The sequence below is a fragment of the Ascidiella aspersa genome, chromosome 8 (assembly GCF_963924565.1).
Source record: "Ascidiella aspersa chromosome 8, kaAscAspe10.2, whole genome shotgun sequence".
NCBI classification, from domain to species: domain Eukaryota; kingdom Metazoa; phylum Chordata; class Ascidiacea; order Phlebobranchia; family Ascidiidae; genus Ascidiella; species Ascidiella aspersa.
The window spans coordinates 20,642,101-20,665,505 of record NC_139454.1 but is presented as its reverse complement, the minus strand read 5'-3'; the positions used below and the strand labels follow the sequence as shown (position 1 = coordinate 20,665,505).

Here is a 23,405-nt window from a genome sequence, read left to right as displayed (position 1 = left end):
TAATCATTCACTTGTTCAATTTTGAAGCAATTAGCAATTTACACTTAATTGAAACCATTACCTAATCTTGTAAAACGTATATGTGTAAAATGGTTTAAACAGGGGCATCAACACAAGTATTCTAAAAAACAGTACTCAAAGTCATAATAGACTTCTTTAATAGGTTTTTAATAGTTATTGCACGCGTTTAGTTTTAAATAGGATTACAAAAAATAAAATAGTCATACAGCAATACAGCTTGTACGTTTGAAAATTATTTTTGTCATAAACTGTTTAAAGAAAATGATGATATTATACATTTTTGGGTAAACAAATGTTTAACTGTAGATTATGTATGTTTGTGTGAAAGTTTTCGGTTCTTAAATAATATAAAAATAGGTTTTACCGCAACCATAAGTAGATATTCATTGATCTTCTACTAGAAATTAGTCTCCAACTCATAACATCCAGTCTTATTTGTTTTGGCTGAGTAATATTTTTTGGCACGTGACTTGGTGACCTTTAACCCGACGCTCCCGCGCTAATTTGCGCCAAGCGGAAAAGTTTGGTAATTTTGAATGAAAAGTGTTGCAAAACTAGATTTAAAACCAATATAAGTTCATTTTAAGCCCGCAATTGGATAAAAGATTATAAATACAAGTGAAAAATACCGGTGAATTAATTAAACGACTTGTTTGCCACTATAAGGAAATTAGGTCTGTTTCTTTTTCTATCACGGCCTTTATTTATAATATTCACAATGTTTTGTAAAAAATTAAATTGAAAGTTTATAGGAATATGATACTTTAGAATTATCTTCAAACAAATATTTAAAGAACTCAAGTTGAAAAATTAATAGCTTAGGAATTTTTCGGTTGCATTGGCTTACAAGCAAGTTTTTATTTTACGGCTTAAGGTTATCATTTTTGAAATGCTAAATCCCGGACACATTCCTGACAATTGGTATTATTTATGGAACACCAAGCGCTCCATTCCATTTTACAGCTAAACTGTGAAGGTGAAAATTCCCTCATTGACGCAAAGTGTAGGGACTTTAGGCTTATCACAAAAATCTCGGAGACGTCCGGAAAATTCCGATCGTATGGCAATCCTAATTTGCTGCCAGGTTTGGAAAATATAATAATGGAAAGTTAAATGCAAACAAAGAGTCAGTCGAGATGTCGTTAACAGTTCTTTTAGATGTTTTTGTTGCGGCGACCCAAATGAGAAAAACAGCGAGTCTTCGGCGTACCAATTCATTTCACTGAATCTTTTGTGAGCGAACAAAATATAGGGCCTACGACATAAGCACGAATTCAAATTTGATTAGTATAAGTTATGTCTCAGTATTGCTTTCGCAATTCTCGATACTATCGAAAAAAACTTGCTCGAAACCAATTTCAATAAATTTAACCATGTAAACCTGTGGTTCTTAACCGGGGTGCCGCGGCACTCTAGGATGCCATTTTTAACGCTCAGGGTGCCGAGAGATATTTCAAATTATTAAGGATTTTAATTTTTGCTCTATGCTTCTGATACAATTTTTTTGTGTACGATCAAAGTGCTAATAAGTAATAATTAAAACGGTTTTATCAACCTTGTTGCACAGTTAATGTGCTGTTTCGATCTCGTTTATTGTATCGTTACAGTTAACCACTCAGCAAAAATACGAGCAAGGGTGCCGCGAACGATTTATAATTTCTGTAGGGTGCCGCAAACCAAAAAAGGTTCCGAAGCACTGATGTAAACTGCTGCAGTCGGTGACCCAATTTACGTTCTCGACCTATAGCTTAATAAACGTCGCCATAAAACAACTAAATTACAAAAACTATTGTTTTTTGTTAAACTTTGGCGAAATTGCTCACCTAAAATCAAGATTGTATGTATATGTAGATAGGAAAGACAGCGGCTAAAAGCGTTCAGTAAAAAACGCATTTAGGGTTTAGGCCAGGGGTCGGCAACCTAAGGCCCGCGGGCCGGATCCGGCACGCCAATGTAATTCATCCGCCCGCCGCCTCTTTGACAAACTATACAGATAGGTCTACTTTTTGACTATTTTAACTACGTATAGGTGAGAAAAATTTTCGCGCTTTGTGCGTATAATTTTCGACGTCCGGGTCGTTTACGTTTTGGCGCTGTCTTTAAAACTAGATCAGCACTTCTATAACGTTGCGCTGGGGAAGGCTGCCAATTACGTCGCGGATAAACGGAAAATGTTTTCAAAAATATTGGGCATATATTTTTCAACATTTTTTTATTTCCATTTTCGGCAACGTAAAAAATCGCGCTCCCTTCGCTCGCCCGATGCGCCCGGACACAAAAAGGTTAATAAACACCGTACATTAACTATGACAGTTATCGCGTTTTTACAAAGTAATTTTATTACACTTTTCTTTAGTAGTATGGATGGCGACGTGTGAACTCGAATTTTAACACTTTACTGCCTTCTTAAATGTAATTTAAACGTTTTTAAGTGCAAAAAAAGATACGAGGCTCGCCTGATTAAAAGTTGTTCTAATATTTAATAACACAATTCTTAGTTAACATTTTGTGCGGCCCGCAAAGACCTTTCTGAGTTTGGTTTTGGCCGGCGACTAGAAAAAGGTTGCCGACCCCTGGTTTAGGCTATTAGTTTTCATTGGAAAAATTTTTAGTTAAAAAAGAAGCGAGACGTAACGCGCACTAAAAGGCCGCGCAAATTGGACGATCTTATGGCGTTTATTAATGCGATATTAGCCAACAGTAATTTATAGTTCGTTTATTTTAAGTTCGCTTGTTTTTCAAATATTGACCTTATTTACTTGATGAGATGCAAAAAAAACTCAGTCAGCCCAAATAAGCAAATTGTTTATCTTAGAAAGTCCACTGAACAACGCTTTTTTGCTCAAAACATCGTTTTGAAATGAAAAAAACTTGCTTGAAAGTAAAGTGCGAAATATTTTGCAGGTGCATTAATATTCGCAAAACGTAGTTTTTGCATCTTTTAGGTCATTGTGGAGTTTGAAAAAAAATTAGATAAGTACAATATTTTTTAGACCGACCTAGCATTACATCTACCTATAGTTGATTTTTTTAAATATTTCTAAGTTTTAAAGTAAATACCGGTAGGTGTATAAAACTTGTGACATTTTCTAACGGAGGAAAGCTTAAAATTATTTAACCGCTATAGGTCGCTGTGGTTCTCTCTTGTTGTGGCGCGAGATTCAGAGTTTCTTTGGTGAAAGTGCAGAACGTTGCTTTTCAGAAAAGTCTCGTGTTTTCTGCGAATTTTGTGATATTTTTTAGCTGTTTGGCACACAAATTGTCTTGTTAATGAAATTGTATTGATAGGTTTACTAGGTTGTTGGTTTAGATTATTTACAGTGATTCTTTTGCACAATGACTGAATTAAAAGTTGGCGATTTCGTTTGGTAAGATTTCTTCTTTACTTTTTTAACTATTTTGCGTTGTGTTGCGCCCAGATTGGCATTGTTCAAAAAAAAAAAAGTTCACCTTGAATTTGTGTTTGAAAAATTAAGCCCAAGTTAAACTTTACATAATCTTGAAACAATACTAACCGCTGTGGAAAGTATGGCAGGTGCACCTGCGAGTTTTTTTTTTCAGCCATTTAAAAGTGCACCCCAATAAAAACCTGAACTGCACCCCAAAAATGTAGAATACATAACAAAGTAATTAAGTGAACCCAGAAATTCGAAAGAAAAAAATTCGAAACGAGGTGCACTTTTTTATCTTTGTTGCACCCGGTCACCCGAATTTTTTGCAGGTGTGCACCCGCGAGATCTCGCTGAGATCTGCCATACTTTCCAGACTGGAATACTAATAAGCGCTTACAGTTAAATTTGCATTTATAAATCAGCCACATGCTGTCTCACTATAAACAGCTTATAAATCAGCGGCTTGAAACTACACCCTCCATCGCTAAGATGTCGCTAAGGCAGTTTTACCTCCATCGCTAAGACAGTTTTATCCATATTTTTTTAACATATTTTACAGGGCCAAAATGACTGGCTACCCTTATTGGCCTGGAAAGGTATGTAATGCTTCTGTATAGCTTAGTTGTTTTCACGATTTTTTTTTAAATTGAAAGAAGTGATGCAAAGTATTTATAGAGGCAATTTTGGCACTGGTCTAGAAACCTATTACAACACACAGTATTTGGGTTTGTTTGCATGTTAAAGCTGCGCGGCTTTTATAAAACGTTTTTTGAAAATTGTGTTTAAAGGTATTTAAATTTTAATAAAGGTATTTTTTAAATTTGTGCGGCTGAAATAAAGTACTATACCTAAAACGGTTTGAGCAACTTTTTGTGACTGTGTGCATTTTTGTTGCGATTTTATCTAAATTTCCAACCTGGCCCAAGACATAAACTGTCAAATGACTATATAAAAAGTTCAAAAAATTTGATTGGATAATACAAGTTACTTTTTTGTAGATAGCTGAACCTGATAAGGGAATTAAGAAGCCAAGCAAAAAAATTGAAATGCTCTTCATCAGATTTTATGGAACAGGAGACTAGTATGTAATTGTTTTTCATACCTCATTATAGCCAATGTTCAGGTCAAAAGGTGCAAAAAAGAAGTCTAGTTTGTTTTGGAGTGTGCCAAAGTCACACTTTTACATGCATCTTGTTAGATTTGCTAATCAAATTTATAATGCAACTCAAGGTATAATCTGGCATTCTTTACTAATCTCAGTTGTTTTTTATGCTTAATTTACCAAAACCATTTGAATGTTTACTTATATGATGAACACCAGTTAAATTTACAATGTTTTTGCTTGCATGTTAAGTCCATTTTATCTTTGAACCTCAGTTAAAAATATACATATGTCATATATTGCATATCTTTTGTAATTTGACATGTGTACTATTTACATGACCCAAACTACATTTTTTTATTTTTAGTGCTTGGACTAAAACAGAGCTTGTCCACTCATACAAAGAAAATAAAGACAAGTATAACGTTGGTTCTAAAAAGAGTTTTCAAGAGGCTGTGCGCCAAACTGATCATGCAATTGAAAGGAGAAGAAAAGGTTGGTAATCCATATTGTGTTTACCAATATATACATGAACTTTTACTTAAGGTCCAGCCAACCAGCCAGGAGCAGATCCAGAAAAATAAAAAAAGGCTTCTAACTTACAAAATTACCCCATTTTACAATTGACTTTTATGACAGCATAAACAAGTGACGTTAATGACGTCATAAACTAGGAAGATACTGTAATGACAAACAGCCGATTAACTTCCAACAAAAGTAAGCCTATAGACCAGGGGTTCTTAAACTGGGGTCCATGGACCCCTTAGGGGTCCGTCACCTAGTTTTAGGGGGTCCATGAAGGCCTAATTGAAATATTAGTGGGTATATTTAAGAAGTAATCAATTTACCAAACACAACAGTTTAATTAAAAATAAAACGCTATTGCACCGAATGCATCAAACTCCGTTATACTTTCACATTTTTGTACCGAAATCAGCAGACTTATGAATGCTTTTTGTATTGTGCTGTAAATTCATGACGTCATTTTTTTAAATTTTTGCCTATTGTGGTCCACGCGAGGCCAAAAAAATTTTTTAGGGGTCCGCGGTAAAAGAAGTTTAAGAACCCCTGCTATAGACGCAATGCGAACACAGGCACCAGCTGAGAGTGGACTATTTGCTAGTCAAATTAAACCTACAAACACCACAATTCCATGATCAAAATTGAGTGCATAAAATAAATAATATTTTAGATTTGATATGTATCGGAAAACAACCTTGTTGTTTTTTAAAATCGGTCTTTCAACAAAAAATAATTCCTGGCTGATTCTCGGCCAACATAGTCGCCCAGTCATTCACTTCAGTTTGAAACCTTTACATGTCAAATTATGAGCACACCATTCACCACCTGCAATACAAAATAAACATTTTTTCCTGGATTTTATTATGCCATGTTTGTAGCGACATATCAACCACAGGTGGGCGGCAAGTCAGCTAAAAACTGAGCTTAGGCTAAAAAAAAGAAATGTGTCAATTGTACACTAATATCGGGTATTACATATGCTTGTAGAGAAGAATATCTGCAGTAACTCTCCTTTCATATAGTTAAGACCCTGTAACATGCACTTCATTCAAAGTTCAACCACTTTTTTTAAGAGAATCTGCTTGATGAGGCTCGTTGTTACACTCAACAACATTATGACTGAAACAAACCATTTAGCATAGTGTTACTTTCTTTTAGCGCCTTTAGGCTAAAAACATTATATTGAAATAGGCAAAATTTATCATTCAACAAAAAAAGGTATTTACATAAAATTAAAAACATAGTTTGAGGGCTTTACGGACGCGTGCATGCATGGCAATTCCGGAAAGTTTTGAACACTTTTGGTGAACTAATACTGGAATTAATCAAAACAGAAAGCTTAATTTAGTTTACAAATTGTGTAATGTTTATTTCTTATTGTGTCTACATAAACTCACATCGTCTGAGGTTTGTTATGGAATGGTTTTGAAGCGGCTTTGTTTTTTTTTCTTATGATAAACACCTAGTAAACACCAGCTGCTCGATTTTATTTTTAACATGCATTATTTTTTCTCCGTTTTTGATATTTATGCCTGGGTGCAAAGTTTCCTGCTGAGTATTGAACAATCCATCGGGTGCTTTATTTCTTTCAAGGCCTCGCGGACACAAGCGATGAATCAGAAGAAGAAGTTTCAGAAGATAGTGACGATGATGATGCCCCTCTTGTCAAAAAAGCAAAGATTGAGAAGGCATCACCACTTGTGAGTAGAGTTCAATTTTGTGCCACAGCATCTGCCCATTTATGACTCAATAAATTTTGTCCTTCATATAGGTCAGTGGTTCTTAACCAGTGTTCGATCGAACCCTTGGGGTTCAACGCAGTCGTTACAAGGGTTCGGCGAGAACGTCCTCTGAAACATATTTAATGTTGTTATTTTGAGCTAAATTCGAATCTCTTTTATGTGCCAAGGTGTCACAGAACATTATAAGTTAAAAGTTTGGCCAATTTAACCTATATAAAGTCAAGTTGATAATTTGAATATGCCCAGTTTCAGTTGCTAGGAGGAAGAAACGAATACTGAACGAAAATTTGGGGTTCGACGAAAGCTTGCAGAATAACACAGGGGTTCGACAGGTTACCAAAGGTTAAGAACCACATAGGCAGAGTTTGTCAAGATGCTAAACATTAGGCAAAGTAATGGGCAGGGATGTCCAATACTTGACATTTTATTTGATACCAATATAAAATATTTTGGACAAAAAATCACGATCAGATCATATATGAAATAATGTCATTTACTGCCTAAACAAGCAAAATAAATTAAACAAAAATTTATGTAATTTTTTATTGTGTTATTAGGCTGAAAATATGCTTTCGTGTTAAAAAGCTTTGGTACCTCCAGTTGTTTACCTACTATTTTTTTTATATTTACATCCCAAGGTAGAATCGCTGCGATAGCAAATCACTCCAAAAACACTTTTATATAATAATTTGGTATCACATCAGCACCAATACCCTAAATACTACCACATGGCATAGGCCCTTTGCTATGACTCAATATTATCGAACATAGTAATGGAATACTACATTAAATATTATGCAAATCCCATTTATTTTTAGGCCCAATCAAACCAACCAAAGAAACGCAGAAAATCACAAAAAAAGGCCTTACCAACCAGAGAAGAGGTAAAAAAATTTTGTGCTTGTTTATGAATTTGTGATAAGAGTATTAAATATATCTTATGTTTGTTTTAAAACTGAACCTTCCGTTTAGTTACAATTTTTTTAGTTAACTGCATTTTTGAATCATGTGAAATAGGAGTTAAATCTATGTATAAGATTGGCATATTCTAGTTGAATTTATTTGCAGTACATAATATGTAATATCAACATTATCTATGTAGGCAAAACAGCCACATTATTAGCTTAAAATGTAGACAAGTTTTAAAATAAGTAGTGTAAAGTCACTTTTTTAGCATAAGTTTAATTAGTTTAATTTGTGTACCACATTACAAGTTTAAATCATAAAATGAAGCTCTAGCTCTAAACTGCACAATTTAACCGGAAATAGTTTTTGCTTAAGGACATTAGGACAATGATCCTTATGACTATAAGCATTGGCACCGAACTTAAGTTCCAGGACGTTAATTTCTGGACAGTGCATATTTCTTCCTAATTAGATAAAAAAGTGAACTCTTAGATAACAGCCATTGCCTGTTATCACTGAGCCAACCTTTTTTTTACACAGTTATGCTAAAAAAGTTTGAAAAAAAAATATGGCCTTGTGCTTATGGTCATTCAGGAAAGTTTTAAACAGTTTTAGTTTTGCTAAATTAAGACTGTGCTACAAGAATTATTTTGGACATTTATTTAAAACTTAGTCGAATTGCAGGGCGTTTTGATGCCCTATGAGAAATCCAGGGCGTCTAAAAACCCCCACGTTTGGCGCCTGTGACTATAAGTAATGGTATGATGTACTGAAAGTTAAAAGTCCAATGTGCCACCTCACCGGACTGACACTTGCATACTGTCATGTGCAGTTAACGCTCAAGCACCAGAACATGTCCCACTTCCTTCTTACCCAAACCACAACTTTGTCCTCACCCACCACCCTTGTAAGTAGAAGCTTGCACATTCACCATGGGTGGGTTATTTTATTAGAATGCTGCAATGTTTTTAGAATGTTGCGGATTCCAAATTAGTTATGTTGAAAATGAGTAGAGGAATATTTTGAGGTTTGTGGTCCTCTGATGCCACTTTTATAGTTATATTATTCTTTCTTTAAGGAAGTAGTTCTCTAAAAATTTTACATGTTACGATAATTACATACTGTTTAAATTTAATTGATGTATTATCGATGCTAACTTTGCAATCTATGTTTTGTATTTATTGCATGATGACTAATCAATCTGCCTCCATATTTATCATATATACTATTGTCTTCATGTTTTAGTATTTTAAAAGGGCTTTCCCCAACCAAATGTAAATAATAAAAATAAGGTTGAAACCGGACCACTCTAAGAAATACTTTATCATACTTTTCGCAAATGCTCTGTTTTCGCTTAAAAACACTAAATCTAACCAATTTTATTTTTTTATTTGTTTAGTCAAAAGATATTGAACGCCTCCCGATTTCCGAATGTGTGTCACCAGATTCTACTGCAGATGCGGATAGCACAACAAGTTTGGTGCCCAAGGATATCATTCCCACAGACAAAAAGTAACCACAGAGCCTTTCTTAATATATTTGCCTAAACTATGTATTCTCATAATTTGAATGAATGTAGATGCTGCTATATTAAATAACAAAAATAATTTAACCAAAGGTATACTATACAAAGACAATGTTTAAAATATCTAGCTGTGATGAAAAAAAACCTCTTGATCATGGGTCACGCTAACAAACTTGGCAAGCTATGTTGTTTAGGTTGGTAATGGACTATCTCAACCAAACAGCTTTCTGCAGAACCATGGTCCACTTGTGGTCAAAGTTTTTAGTGCAAACCTCACTGCAGACTTATTTAGTAAACTTCAGTGGCGCTAGTTCGCATTTATTCGCATGTGTATAAAAAGTTCTTATTTTTTATGAATCAGTGTACAGTTTCAAACAAAATGTTACGCTCATTCTAATATGTTTTAGAATTGGATTTTTGGGCCTGGGCATAATGGGAATTCCAATGGCACTGAATCTTGTCAGAACAGGACATGATGTTACTGTGTGGAACAGGAACACAAGCAGGTACCTTTTTATCTAAAAAAAACTTCTTCTTTTTCTGCAGGTTGATCAATTTTTTTTATTGGCAGGTTGCAATCCTAAATGTTTCACACTTACGCTTTACTTGCGTTGTCAGTCGTTCAAACATATATGTATTGAATTTAACCAATTGTTTGCAGGCAAACATTTTACTTAAACAGCCGATTTCTTTAAGAATTTTTTAACTAGTTGTTTGAACAACGGCTCCAGTCAAACTTGTAAATGTACATATGTGGTAGCTGGGTGTTTGAATTTTTATTTTTTTATAATTTTACCAAAAAAATCCTAAATTTATGATTAATTGAGTTAAAATAACTAAAGATTGATTGGTATTGCTTTAACAATTTTTAAGGACCAGGTTGGACTGCTGTGCTCAAATAAACCATGTTAGTTTTTTGATTGCCTTAACAAATAAGTGTTTGTTTATAGTTGTCAACATTATTTTTGTAGAAATTAGAAAAATTAAATTGAATTGTTGTTATGTGCAAGTAAATACGATTGATTGTGTGGTCAAAATTATGTGAAATAAATGTTTTTACTTTTGTAGTAAATGCATCCTCGGCAATAGACTTTTACCAAACAAATAAAATGATTTCTAAACTGAAAAACTATATTTGCTCTGGGTCCACTTAAAGAAGCTATATTATTTTCCTGTTAATTTTTTCCAGAAAAGTTGATTTTAATGGAACATCCCTTTCAAAAATAAACTGTACTGTCTTTAGGACATTTTATTCCATTGACAGTTCTAAAGTTATGACTTGTATTTTTATATCAATAACTTTTATTTCAATAATTTAAAGCTGTATGTCATGCCCAGGTGACAAAAGGATAGCGCTAAACTATTTTTGACGTGTGATCTGTTTTTGTTAGATGTAAGCAGCTTATTGGCGCTGGTGCAAAAGAAGGTGCAACCCCATCTGAAGTGGTTCAGAATTGTGACATCACATTTAGTTGTGTGTCGGACTCCAATGCAGTGCGAGATGTAAGAAACAAAAGCAGTCTACTGTAGAGTCCAACCGATATATATTTTCTTCTTTTTTAGATACAGATACCTGCGTTTTTATATATTTTTTTAAATGAATGTTGATCTCTAATTTACTATGGATATGGTAATATTTTAAATTATTGAAAATAAAACCCAGTAACATAATTGGCTTATGTACTTATTTAATCGAAAAGCTCTTATTTCGCATATGTACTTTGCATGATGCCAAATGCTGCAAATAAAACTCTATAAAACCAACTTAGAACAACAGTTTATGTAAGTTTTGCTCATTTTTGATACATTTAAGTTTTTAGTCATTTTATTTGTTTATAATAATGTGTTTTTAGCTTGTGATCGGTAACAGTGGAGTTCTGCAAGGAATTACCTCAGGCAAGGGATATGTTGAAATGTCAACTGTTGATACAGCAACGATAAAAGAAATTTCAGAGGTCTTCATCATTTTTATTTATAAACTAATAAAAATAAATAAAATGGCCTGTGACATAACCAGTCAGGTGTTTAATGTTTAGCAATAAAATTCCGGCCACTCTATTTTAGTGTGCCACTTTTTCAAGTACTCCCTAATATTCATTTTTTGGGTATGTAGTGAAATTAAAAAAAAAATTAGATTAGAATCAATATTAGAGCATTTGAGTTTTTCCAACTTGATTAGAATTACGTTTTACCAAATCGAAAAAAATGAGTCCTTGGAATATTTATTGATTTTGGTAATAAATAAGTTTTATCAATAAGTTGCTGTTGGTTAGTGTTTCACTAAAAAAAATTCCTGATGTTTGGATTTTCTAAGTGCAAATAAAATAAATTTTAAACGAATTGACACTTTTAAAGTATTTGCAAAGTTTTTACCTTATGTAAAAGCCACAGCCAGCAATATTTTAAGGTGGGGCAACAAACAAAATGGAAGCATCGGCTGCCAGAATCTTACCAGCCTTCTTGTGACAAGCATTTTCCCTAAAGTCTTCTATTTTTTAGTTGCACCCTTAAAGTGAAATGCTATGTTCGCCTAATGAATGTATCAAACTTGCCATGTTTAGGCGAAAAACAAGGCTATTAAAAAAATCTTCAACAAATTTATTATGTTTTCAACAAATTTATTATGTTTTCATGCGTTTTAGGCCCTACTCTGGTTTTGAACTACATGTTTGCACATAGGTTTACCCATCTATCTATGTAACAGTGGTACAGTAAGATAGGCAGACATGTGCACACCCAGATTGTACTTTAGCATGCCCCTTATGTATTTCTAAATGGCACAAAAAATTAGGAGCAACTTTTTTTTAAATACATATTTTGCTACAATTTCTTTGATTTTGTGGCTGATTATCAGCCTATAAATTCGCCAAGTTGCCAACGTTATGTCATACTGGGGGCGCTTAGCCTAGATGCGACATGAGAGATGCTGGTACTAAGTGCTAAGTCACAAATTTATGGGACAAGCTTTTATTGACCCACAAGTCCAAAAAAAAATTAAGCTTAAAATTATAATATTTGACTTTATTAACCTAACAAAAATTTGGCTGAGTTAACTACTGTTTCTGATGGCAAAAAAGGCTGTATTGATAAAATAAAATAAATTAAACCAACAAAAAAAACATTTAAACACCATTTGGACCAAGTTAAATCGTCTGAAAGCTATATTATAACAGCTTGAAACTAACTCTCCGAGAAACACCACCTTCACAAATGACAAAATTATGTAATGTTTCACACTTTTTTCATTAAATCTTCTGACCTTGGGCAAAAGTTTGTAAAGCAATCTGAAACTTCATTCTACATAAGCATACGCGGGCTGTTCACACACATCGTAAATCATACACATCTCGTAAATTAACTGTTTATCTAAAAATGTCATTGTTTTGCAGTCTTTTTTTAATGAACCGCTTATTTGAATAATTTCTTAAATAACACAAGTTAACAGAAAAGCTTACCCAAGCTAAATGTTATATCATTTATATTTATCATCACATTTTAATGATTTTGAGCTATTTTTAACTTTTATAAATTTAAAAAGTTCTTCAAAATTTATTAGCTATTGGCACTTGAAATCCCAACCAATAGCTTTTGTGACAAAGCACCATATTTTCTCTTAACAATTTATCTAGGCTCCATGTTTATGGACATTTAAAACTTAGAAGTGTAATGTAACTGATTATATTATTTATACAAAATTTAAGTTTTCTGTTAAACTCACAAAAAAGGTTTACAAGTTTAAGTCTATTGTAAAATGTTATGTTTAATACCAAAAAAATAAAAGTTGTTTTGTGCATTGGATATAAAAACTTGTATATATAAATGGTTTCATCACAACTTAACTGAAAAAAATAACAGAAACAAGGTAATCTAAATAAATCTAAAAAAGAGTCAGAAGTCCTCATATTAGATAATACTGCATTTTTGGATGTTGTCGATTATTTTATGCTAATACCATGTTTGGCAGGCAATCACTATGAGAGGTGGCCGTTTTCTTGAGGCACCAGTTTCGGGCAGCAAGAAGTCCGCAGAATCTGGGAAGTTGGTTTTACTGGCAGCAGGTGACCGGTCTCTCTACATGGACGGCTACTCTTGTTTTGAAGCCATGGGCAAAAAGACATTCTTCCTTGGTAAGCTTATAAACACTGAACTGCTTATTGCAGTGTTTCCAAACCTATGGGCCGCGACCCAATTTTGCCATTTGATTTCGCTGGGTCACCAATTGCAATGGTTCACATGGTTTATTGAGATTGATTTTGAAAAAGGTTTCTTAATTTCAAGAATATTTCGGAAGTAATATAAAGGCATGTCTCACATAAATTTTCACTCATGTTTGCCAATTTCTTTATCTTTGTTTGCTTACAAAAAAATCAGTAATTTCGTCACCAAAGCTGTGCTGTTGTACTAATGCTTTGTTCTTTGGGTGGCCCCAAGAAAATGTTGAGTAACACTGGACTGGTATCTAGGATAAGTTAATTAAAGTAAAAAATTAAGTAAGAGTTAAACATCTAGGACTAGGTAAGTGTTTCTCAAACTTTTTTGTTTTCCGCCCAAAAAACGTAAGCATAACAGAAAAGCCTTGGTGGCTAAATTTTTCTTAACTAAACTTTGGTATTGCATTAAAATTTGCACTTGTCAGTTCTAGCAAGTCTCTATCAATCAGAACTTGCCCGGCAAAATAACAGTTGCCAAAAATGTCTGCTTGACATCTGCGGAGCTGCAATAGTTACATTTGTTGCTGCAATTTGCAGGTTCTTAATCTGGGTGCCAATCAGTTTTTAGGAGGGGTACAAGCTGAACTACAATATTCAACTTTTTGTATGGTAATCTTAATGGTCCTATACTGTAACTTGCTGTTCAGTCGTTTTTTAGGTGTTTAGGCTGCCAGTACTTTGTTTACCATTTACGGCCAATATGTTTCGTCCAGGAAAATGCAAAAACTATCTGGTACAGTTAATGAAGACTTAAGTTTGAACATGATAATATACTTTGAAGCTATTTATATTATTTCCAAACCAAAACTCCAGGTTTGCACTTGGTTGTGCATCTAAAAGATTAAACCTGTTGCTTTAACAAATTATATAAGAAGCTTTTCAATATTCTTACTGATGTGTAATTGACCAAAAAACAAATTGCCTTCTGTTGAATCATAATTTTTTAAGGTGGGTAAAAACTTATTAAGTAATGTTATATTCTTTTTAGGTGAACTCGGCTGCGGTGCCAACACTAAGTTGATTGTCAACATGTTAACTGGAACTTTCATGGCCTCATTAGCCGAGGGACTTTCCCTAGCCGAAAAGGCTGGTCTGGACCAGTACACACTGCTTGAGGTTCTCAACCTCAGCATGATTTCTTGTCCGTTGGTACAGATGAAAGGGTCTGCTATTTTAGAGGTAAGATTTTTTATCACTATATAATACCTGTTTAAAAATAAATACAGTAATCCCTAAAATTTTGCCATAAGACTGTTTTGTGATTTGGATGTCAGCCAAGAGTTCCCTAAGGATGGGTCGCTAAGGGTAAAAAAGAACTCACTGGGTCGATTTAATTTGCCAAATTTTGACAGTTTGATTCCTTCAAAAGTCATGTTCCATCTTTCCATAGAGGAACCAGGACAGTCGCTCAAAAGTATTTTTTTACAGCTTTCACCTTGTAAACACATTTTTTTTGCGAATTTATTCAACCTAAAGGGCATTAACTTTGCAAAGTGTAAATTATGTTAAACTAGACAAAAATCCGTTGTTTTAAGCCAAGGTAGCCAATCAGTGAAAGACCAAGAGCCACATTTCTTACTTGTGTAATTGCAAAGAGCCACAACTTACTCAATACTCGTGGGAAAAATGAATATCGCTTAACTTCTTCCTCAAATATAGATTTCCTGAGCTAGATTTAAAATAAATGGTTCACATTTATATTACCGCGTACACTATGTTTAGCGAATTTTTATTCCCAGTGCAGACCTTAAATGCCATTGTGCTGTAAAAGCTTCTAAAATCGGTTGACTTGATTCCACAAAAGGATGTCCACTCCAGTGCCATTTTTTTTTCACGAATATGAGGTCTGAGCAGCAGACTTGGACCATTTGTTTTAGCTTTTTATAATAAGTTTATAATTAAAATTAGATCATTTGACTTTTTGCAATTTAGGGTAGAATTAAAGTAGGACATTTAAATTCAAAATTAGATTAGAATTAAATGCCATGATGAAAATTTCCTGTATAGATTATCGAGGATTTTATTTAACTAATCCATAATCAATTTTGTTTAAATCGCAATTTATTCTCAATAAGTGGATGGCAACTATGTCTGTGATAATGTTTGTATTTTTAGCATCTAGCCCAGTGGTTTTCAACCAGGGTTCCGCTAGTACAGACTAGGGTTTCTGCAATTTTTAAATTGTTTAGCTAATTGAGGTGTGTTTATTACACTGGGGTTCCTCAAACCAGTGGAAATATTGCACTGGGGTTTCTCGAGCCAGTGAAATGTTTCCATAGGGTTCCACTCCAACAAAAAGGTTGGAAATCACTGATCTAGCCTATGCTTCACAGACTTAAATATTATCTACAAGTCATGCCGACCAAAGAGTGATAATTCAATTTTTTGTTACAATTAAGAGACTAAACACAACAGTAGCATTTATGGTACAACTGAAATGAGATAAGAGATAGAATTAGAACGCACACTCGCACAGGCCATTAACAAATTAAATTAGATTTAAAATTAACCAAATTTTGCTTTCATTTTTTTAATAAGCCACATAAAATTATCTAGTTATAAGTCTGTTAAGTAGGGATGGATCCCTTTTACGCACAATTGACAATTTGGCATCTTTAAAAACTTAAATACTGGTACAACCTAAACATAAAAGGTACATAAACTGGTTGTTTAACCACCTCTGTTTTAGGCAATATCCGAATCTCTTTTATGTGCTTAATACATCCTGTATTCTTTTACATTGAAAGTTTTGCAAATTTTAACCCAATAAACGAAATTTATTTTGCATTTTGCTCAAATAGACTGCTTTTCATACACATTGTTTGTGTATGAGTTGACTCAAACTCACTTCAATAACTAGAAATGATTATATTTTGCTGTTTATATCAGGTGAACGGAACCATTGTAATTTAATCATTTTAGCGTCGAAGATTGCGTTAAATTTTACAAACAAGTGGCAAGTTTGGATTAGGGCCTGTTACTGTGCTTGCTTTAAATGTGCTGTGTGTTGCAGCGTCAGCGGTTGTCCTGGTCCGCCAATAATCTCAATAGGTGTTACTCAAGGTCAACATTAGGGAAAATATTCGGTGATGTTATGTAACACGAAAATTTTAGGGATCCCTACTGAATGACCATGTTGGATGCCAAGCCCTACACGAGGTGTCTTTAAACCAGTGCTACCCAACCTTTTTCAGTTCGCTACCCACAATGAGATAGGACCAAATTGTTTAGCAATAATTTTAACATCTAATTTTTAGTGGAAGTAAGATTAAAAGTTACATGAAACCTGCATTTTTACTACTGGCGTTTGTACTGAAATTGGTAATGCGACAAAACACATCCAATTGTTACTGCAACCCACTGGTTGGGAAGCACTTAACTGTATTAATATAGGCGAACCGTAAATAAAACATGTTAACAAATATGAAAGCAGCTAACATATTTTCTAAAAATCTTGGAAGCGTGAATTGTAAAAGACTCCAAATGTTATCCAAGCTTTCCAAAAACCGGACTGCCTTAATGCAAAGAACAGGCTTGAAAACTAAAAATTGTTGAAAATATACCACACAACAAACAAACTGTATGTGTCAAATTTTGGTGCCACATTACTGGAACATTCCTATGTGTAGCACACCATTCAACCAATTGGAACTGTTTGCTAAAAACTAACTTTTATATTTTTTGTTGTTGGTGTCTTTGGTCATGAGATGTTTACAAAACCCAAATTTTGGCTGCACTGAAAACAATACGGACCCACTGGTATAAGCCAAAACACTGCACTAGTGTTATTTCTTACCTAGATTTAATAAAACCATGTACAAGTACAATGAAATGTGCAATGAAACCCAGAATATGTTCAGAAACGGGAACCGGAAATGTATTTCACAGTTTTAATCACTATTTTTTTCTCAAGGGTCACTTTCCAGCAAACTTTCCCTTGAAACATCAGCAAAAGGATCTTCGACTTGCTCTTCAGATGGGCGAGGAATTAGAACAACCATTACATGTTGCTGGGGCTGCCAATGAGGTATATATATATATATATATATTATATGTTCCATAAGCCAGAACTTTGTGCTCTACCTGGTGTTCTCTTTTTTGCCAGTTGACATTGTATTCAGTTGCCTTAAATGTTTTGTGTGTTATTCCCAAACCAAGCACATTTATCGAATAAGGGACTTGTTTGTCATTATTTTAGCAAAATAACTAGAAGTAATTAGTAAACTACATAAAAATGGCTTAGACTGAACAATCTTAGACAATTTTCCAAAATTAAAAAAATGAATTGTCAAGTTAATTATGGCAAACTTGGGTTTACCAAAAAAGTAAGGTTTTTTTATAATATTAAGTAGGGATGTCTGTAACTTTACATTTTAATCTAATACCGAGACCCAATATTTTGGACAAAAAGTATCCATTAATGTGCTCAAACATTAAACAAGCAAAAAAGATGAAATTAAATTGTTTATGTAAAAATTTTCTTTTGTGTTATTAGGTTGGTTACATCTAGTTACTAACCTAATATTATTTCATAAATTTTGGTTTCAGGATAAAAAATGCTGAATAGGCTGATATTTTTATGTTAATTTTGTATTGGGTCTGCACCAATACCACCCTATATTATCGAATTTATCAAACATCTCTTTACTAAGCATACTTAGATAAAAGGCTGGCCAACCAAAATTCATTTTACTGTCATGCTCTTGTGCTGTGTTTTATTTAGGTGGTTACCAAGGAAAGAAAGCAAAAAATGTGTGTGATTGGTTTTATTAATAAAAAAAAATTGACTTTTCTTTCCTCAAATTTACGCAGTGTGATTTTGTGTTTCGGAAAGAAAATTGTGTCCTATTCAAACTATGTTGTCAGGGCACCCTAGTTTGCCTTGTGTGATTCCCAAATACAGCATAATTTTCATATTTGTTTAGAAAACTGATTTAAGTCAAGTTTTATAATTATGAAAAAAATATCGTAAAATTCTTAAAAGAAAAATCTACTTTTATGAACCCTCATGTTATACTTTATTATTGACAATATATTGTAAGCAATTTCCCGAAAATGACAAAAAATCAATTAAATGAATGAAGTCACAGGGCCCATAAAAGTAGATTTTTGTATACACTAATTATTTTAAATGCCCACTATGGAACAAGAATTTCACATTATTTATTCTCTATCTAAATTAAAGTCATAGATTTATTTGCATTTAATTCTTCTGGTTAATAGTACTGACTTAATGGAAAGCCGGTCTCTTCATCAGAACGTTAACAACCAACAAATATTTAGCAAAAAGTCCTCAAAAATAAGTGCCTGAAAAAAAAACGGAAATTTTTAAACATGGTCAAATCCTTAAAAGGCGGGTAAACATGTTTATAGTACAAAAACAATCAAAAACAATACCTATATGCCTGTTTAAACTTAAAAAATAAGCATTTTGGAAATATCTAATGAACCGTTAACCCTCAAAATAGTGGGGAGTCGTGGACAGACTTGCACAACTAGATTTATTTTAGGTTTTTAAAATTAGATTATATTTAAAATTACCGAATTCTGATAAAGTAGAATTGTAACTAGAATTACATTGAATGATTCACAATCAATTTCCTTTACTTCGCAATTTATTCTCATTAGAATGTGAATTAATCATGTGCTAATTTTATATGTTTTATCATAGCATATGCTTTTCAGACTGTAAAATACACCAACAAGTCGTTCCAACTCAAGAGTATTATTTCATTAATTTCAAATTCTTTGTCATGACTGAAAAAAGAAAAATGCTGTTGGACAAAGTACTATTTTTAGTAAAATTTGAATTAGATTAAAACTACAATTAGAGTACACTTTAAGCAAATCATAAATTAGAATTAGCCATATTTTGCTCATTGAGTTAGAAAACTAGAGTTATCTAGTTGTCCAAGTCGGGTCGGGAGCATTAAGTAACTCTGGGTGAAAATAATAAAAAATCGAGAAAATCATTTTATAGGTATACCGAGATATTTCGGTGCCTTTAAGCAGATATTAATTTGTGATGCACCAATTCAATGGTAGGCCAACTTTTCAGCTGTCCAGTCGCACAAACTGAATAGTTAGTTAATAAAAGACGCATAGAGTAAATTGACATGTGAACAAATTTTGCCACGCCAGAGAACGCATAGTAGTATGTTGTGAATGTAAAACATAGCGAGTTTGTGAAGGCATAGTAGCACACCATTTTTGTGTCTTTTTTACTTTTTTTCGCATTATTATTTTTTAATGCTGGTCTTCCTTTGCCATTAGGGCACGTTGATACATTCAACAAAAATGTTGATTTTCAATGTGTTCAAGCCTATTAAAAAAAACAGTCCAGGTCAAATTTAAACCTTTGCTAAATAGTGCCGTAGTTCGCTGATGTATGTGCTTTGTGCTTTGTGATAAAATAAATACTGTGCTAATCCCGAAGTAATTTTGGTGCAAAAATATCTTCTAAACCAAGTTACAAACAATTTGCAAGTTTTTTTGACCTCAATTTCATTTTTTCAGCTGTTCAAACGTACAAAGGCAATTGGATTCGGGGATCGTGACATGTCATGTGTATACAGGGCTGTAAACGTATAACCAAAAAAGAGGAATAATGCACTCAACTATAGTACTCAACCTCAAATGACCTTTTCACATATTGAAGATTCTGGAGGTCTGTTCGAAACGTGTTAAGCAAGTGTGCCAATAAAGCTTTTGCTTTCAGCTGTACTGCAGCAAAGCACGATGGCCAAAAAGCTATTTGTAGATCTTTTTTATTGTGTTTTTATAATCATGTGAGCTTTAATTTTGTACATTCAATACTGATTAAAAATAATACTGTTTTGCTTAACTTGAGTTTAACGTGGATATATTTTTAGGTATGGAAGTTTTTGTAGCAATTTCTGCAGTCATACTATGTTTTTCCGTTGAAAACAAGATAAAAAGCGTAGTCCCTTACATTTTGCAGATATAACAAAAAATGCCTGAACAATGTGTAGTTTTTTTAATAAATGTTTGTTTTTCACTAAACCTTGACCCAAGTTGTTATTTTAAGCATTTTGCTGTATCATTGTTGTGCTATGTATCAACAAATTGGGTTTATTGTGATGGATCCAATACACAAGAATAAATAACTTTTAGAAAACTGGTCTGTCAGTAGCTGTCTTATGTCAAAATTGTGCTGTAGCTTAAAAAATAACAAGCCATCTCATGACAATGTTTAGGGTATAATTTCTCGCAAGATTTGTACACAACAATTAGAAAACAGAAAATGCACTAAAATAATTTCATCAATTGCGTAAAGAAATAATTTAGTAGTAACAATGAAATTAATTCTGCAAAACCAACATTGTATTAAGTGCAGTTTAAATATTTATAACAATTCATTTTGTGAAGGAGTTGTTTTTCTAAAGCAAATAGGCACCACGTAAAAATAGTCAAGAAGACTTATCAACAACAGCTCAATCTAATTTGCAGTTTGTCTAAATAAAAGCATTTTGTCAGATAAAGAACTAAAATGATTTTGGTAAACTAACATCAGATTAGTAAAAAGCTTTTGAAAATGTATGACAATGGCAAAAACCTCTCATAAATAAACAATTCAAACTTAACTTTTAAAATTAATTACAAAATGTTTTAATTTTACTGGTAGTGTGTACTTGTGTGCAGAAACTTTGACATGAACAACACACATAAACAGTGTATTTACTGCATGACAAAGTCTGAAAAGAAATGCTAAGCATAAAAAACAGCAAAAATGTGTGCACTGCAGAACAAAGATGATTCACACTACATATTTAAAATTGTTTTGGTTTTGGTAAATATTGTGTACAAAAGCACTTCACCCTGAAACCCTAAGACAACAAGTTCAACTAACTTGTTTCTTAATCTCTCTTCTGTGTTCTAAATGACAAACATGAGGTATGAATAGAACTATCACAGACCTTTTTCAAGTTCACAATTTATGTAATTCTTGTCAGTGGCTGGCTGATTAAAATTCTACAACGTTTACAATAAATTAAAACATTCATCATTACATATTTGAATAACAATTTTCGTGTATCTGTAAAGTGTTTTGTTCTACGCTGGTCAAAAGGTGTTGAAGAACGGTGCAAAAGTGAAATTCCTATAAATCTCGCAACTGATTTCCTGAAACAGGAATACCAAAAATGTACTATGCAGCTGAATGGTTTGGTGCAAATGAAATCCATTGAAAAAAGTATTGAGACAAAACTGGAAAGAAGACATTTTTCCTTGACTACCAGTTGAATATAATTCAGTAGAAAACCGCCAACCGGTAACACATTTTTGCAAAAAAACTGGTTCTTTTTGTTCTCCCAGGTCGATCTTTTCATTCTCCGATTCGACGCAAAAAGTCCATGCACAGTCCTATTCTGTGCTCTGACTTGGATCAGGCATAAGGGGGGTACAGTGGATAAGCCAAACATCACGTAGTTCCCCGGTTGGCACGAAGGAAAGAGGCAGGCCGCTTTGGGGGCGGCGGTGCCGAACGATTCTGTGGAATGATAAAACAATAAAGGATTGAAAAAATGCTTTTTAGAATACCAAAGGCAGCGCCTTTTAGACCTTTATAACCGTGTTTCTCGACTGTTTTCGCGGCCACCTAAATACTAAACGTAAGTATAAGAGCGATGATTTGTGGGACGAATTCATTTCCCTGTAATTTTGTAGGCTTCGAAGTAAACAAAACCCAAAAAAACGATTTTAGTAAAGTTAATATGAGCATGTCTTCGTCTTGCTAACAAGATTTGCTATTTTTTTGACAAAAATTCCTCACGACCACTTTAGAACTAATCTAACCATGTGAACTACTTCATGCGGCCCACCACTTTATATACCAATCACCGAAGTTGTCTTCCATTAGATAAGGCTTCATCTTTCAAACACAATAAATTAATAACTTAAAACAGTAAAATACCAGTATGAGACCCTTTTCATTGTACCCCTTTGGGGTACGCTTACCCTGGTTAATGCGCCACAAGTTCGACTTTAACCATAACTTTTGGTACTGAAAAAGTAATGTATTTTCTATCCACGTAACTTTGACATTAACTGGGTTGTGGCCAAAATACCAATTTTTTAAAATAAATCCTTTAGTCTTTAATACATTGTACCACGAGGAATGTTCGACGTTATTAATCCTGAAGGCGACTTGAATAGATCACACAAAAACATAACACAGTTTATACAACTAAAGTGTTGGCAATTTATTAAATACACAAATTACTTCCATACCTCCCGATTTAAGAAAATGACAAAGAAAAATAATTTTCCTTCCAGAGCTTTTAAAACCGATTTTTAAGGACCTTTAAAAGCAGAACAAAAATTTGCAGCGCGAAGCCCAATCTGATTCATAATATATATTTAAAATTATTTGGGAACACATTACACGTTTTTTTAGTAATTTCAATCAAAATATTGAAGCCATAATATTCGAAAAAATCGACATTTCGCAATTTACAGACGTTTCAGCAATGAGCCATGCTATCATCAGTGTAAAAATCAAGTGAAGATTAAAACGTCTGTAAATTGCGAAATATTTGATTTTATCGAATATTATGGCTTCGATATTTTTAGTAAAAATTTTTTGGTTTTAGCAACCTACCGGCTTTGGTTGCACTTGCGAGTAGATTGGCGACGGTGGAGCCGAGCAGGTACGAGGGTGTCCGACCTCAGGAACCATCAGCTCGTTTTGGATGACCCCCGAATCGGGCGAGGGGTTGCGGTCGCCCCCTACGGGCGGGGGAGGGGGGCATTCGTTTGGTGGGGGAGGCTGGAAGCTGGGGGGTCGGTCGAATAGGGGAGAGATCTGAAAAGCACATAAAGGCTTGCTAGAAGGGCGGTTATTTTTTTACCTAAAAAATTGGAAATTTTGACCAAAAATTTTTTTTTTTTAAATTTTGACCTAATGTGTAAATTTTGACAAATTATGTATACCTGTGCTAAAAAGCAGTTATGTTTGAAATATTC

The 23,405-nt window shown here is 33.6% G+C and overlaps 2 protein-coding genes across 4 annotated transcripts in view; one reads left to right on the top strand and one right to left on the bottom strand.

Moving 5' to 3' along the window:
• Positions 1–3,288: 3,288 nt before the first annotated feature.
• Positions 3,289–20,699, top strand: LOC146136796 (uncharacterized). 2 transcript variants are annotated; one of them, XM_083396024.1, is made up of 15 exons: positions 3,289–3,389; positions 3,973–4,009; positions 4,412–4,494; positions 4,883–5,010; positions 6,631–6,737; positions 7,598–7,663; positions 8,518–8,592; positions 9,085–9,197; positions 9,618–9,716; positions 10,602–10,713; positions 11,064–11,165; positions 13,175–13,337; positions 14,410–14,600; positions 17,335–17,448; positions 19,938–20,699. In XM_083396024.1, exons 1-15 carry the CDS (start codon positions 3,358–3,360, stop codon positions 20,010–20,012), a joined length of 1,497 nt encoding a protein of 498 aa, XP_083252150.1. In that variant the 5' UTR covers positions 3,289–3,357; the 3' UTR covers positions 20,013–20,699. The 2 variants fall into 2 exon arrangements, with proteins under 2 accessions (XP_083252150.1, XP_083252151.1); XM_083396025.1 differs by lacking the exon at positions 8,518–8,592 and having other exon boundaries at positions 3,290–3,389; positions 19,938–20,697.
• Positions 20,623–23,405, bottom strand: part of LOC146136795 (F-BAR and double SH3 domains protein 2-like) — a 49,831-nt gene continuing 47,048 nt past the window's right edge. For both annotated transcript variants that reach the window (XM_083396023.1, XM_083396022.1), the window contains exons 16-17: positions 23,041–23,244; positions 20,623–21,930 (exon numbers count right to left, since the gene is read on the bottom strand). In XM_083396023.1, coding sequence (XP_083252149.1) covers positions 21,862–21,930; positions 23,041–23,244 — 273 coding nt within the window. In that variant the 3' untranslated portion in view covers positions 20,623–21,861. The remainder of the gene's footprint in view (positions 21,931–23,040; positions 23,245–23,405) is intronic.

Coding starts and splice junctions, on each gene's coding strand:
- LOC146136796 (XM_083396024.1), top strand. CDS start 3,358: ATGACTGAATTAAAAGTTGGCGATTTCGTTTG. Junction 4,010..4,411: donor ACCCTTATTGGCCTGGAAAG/GTATGTAATGCT, acceptor ACTTTTTTGTAG/ATAGCTGAACCTGATAAGGG. Junction 9,198..9,617: donor ATCATTCCCACAGACAAAAA/GTAACCACAGAG, acceptor AATATGTTTTAG/AATTGGATTTTTGGGCCTGG.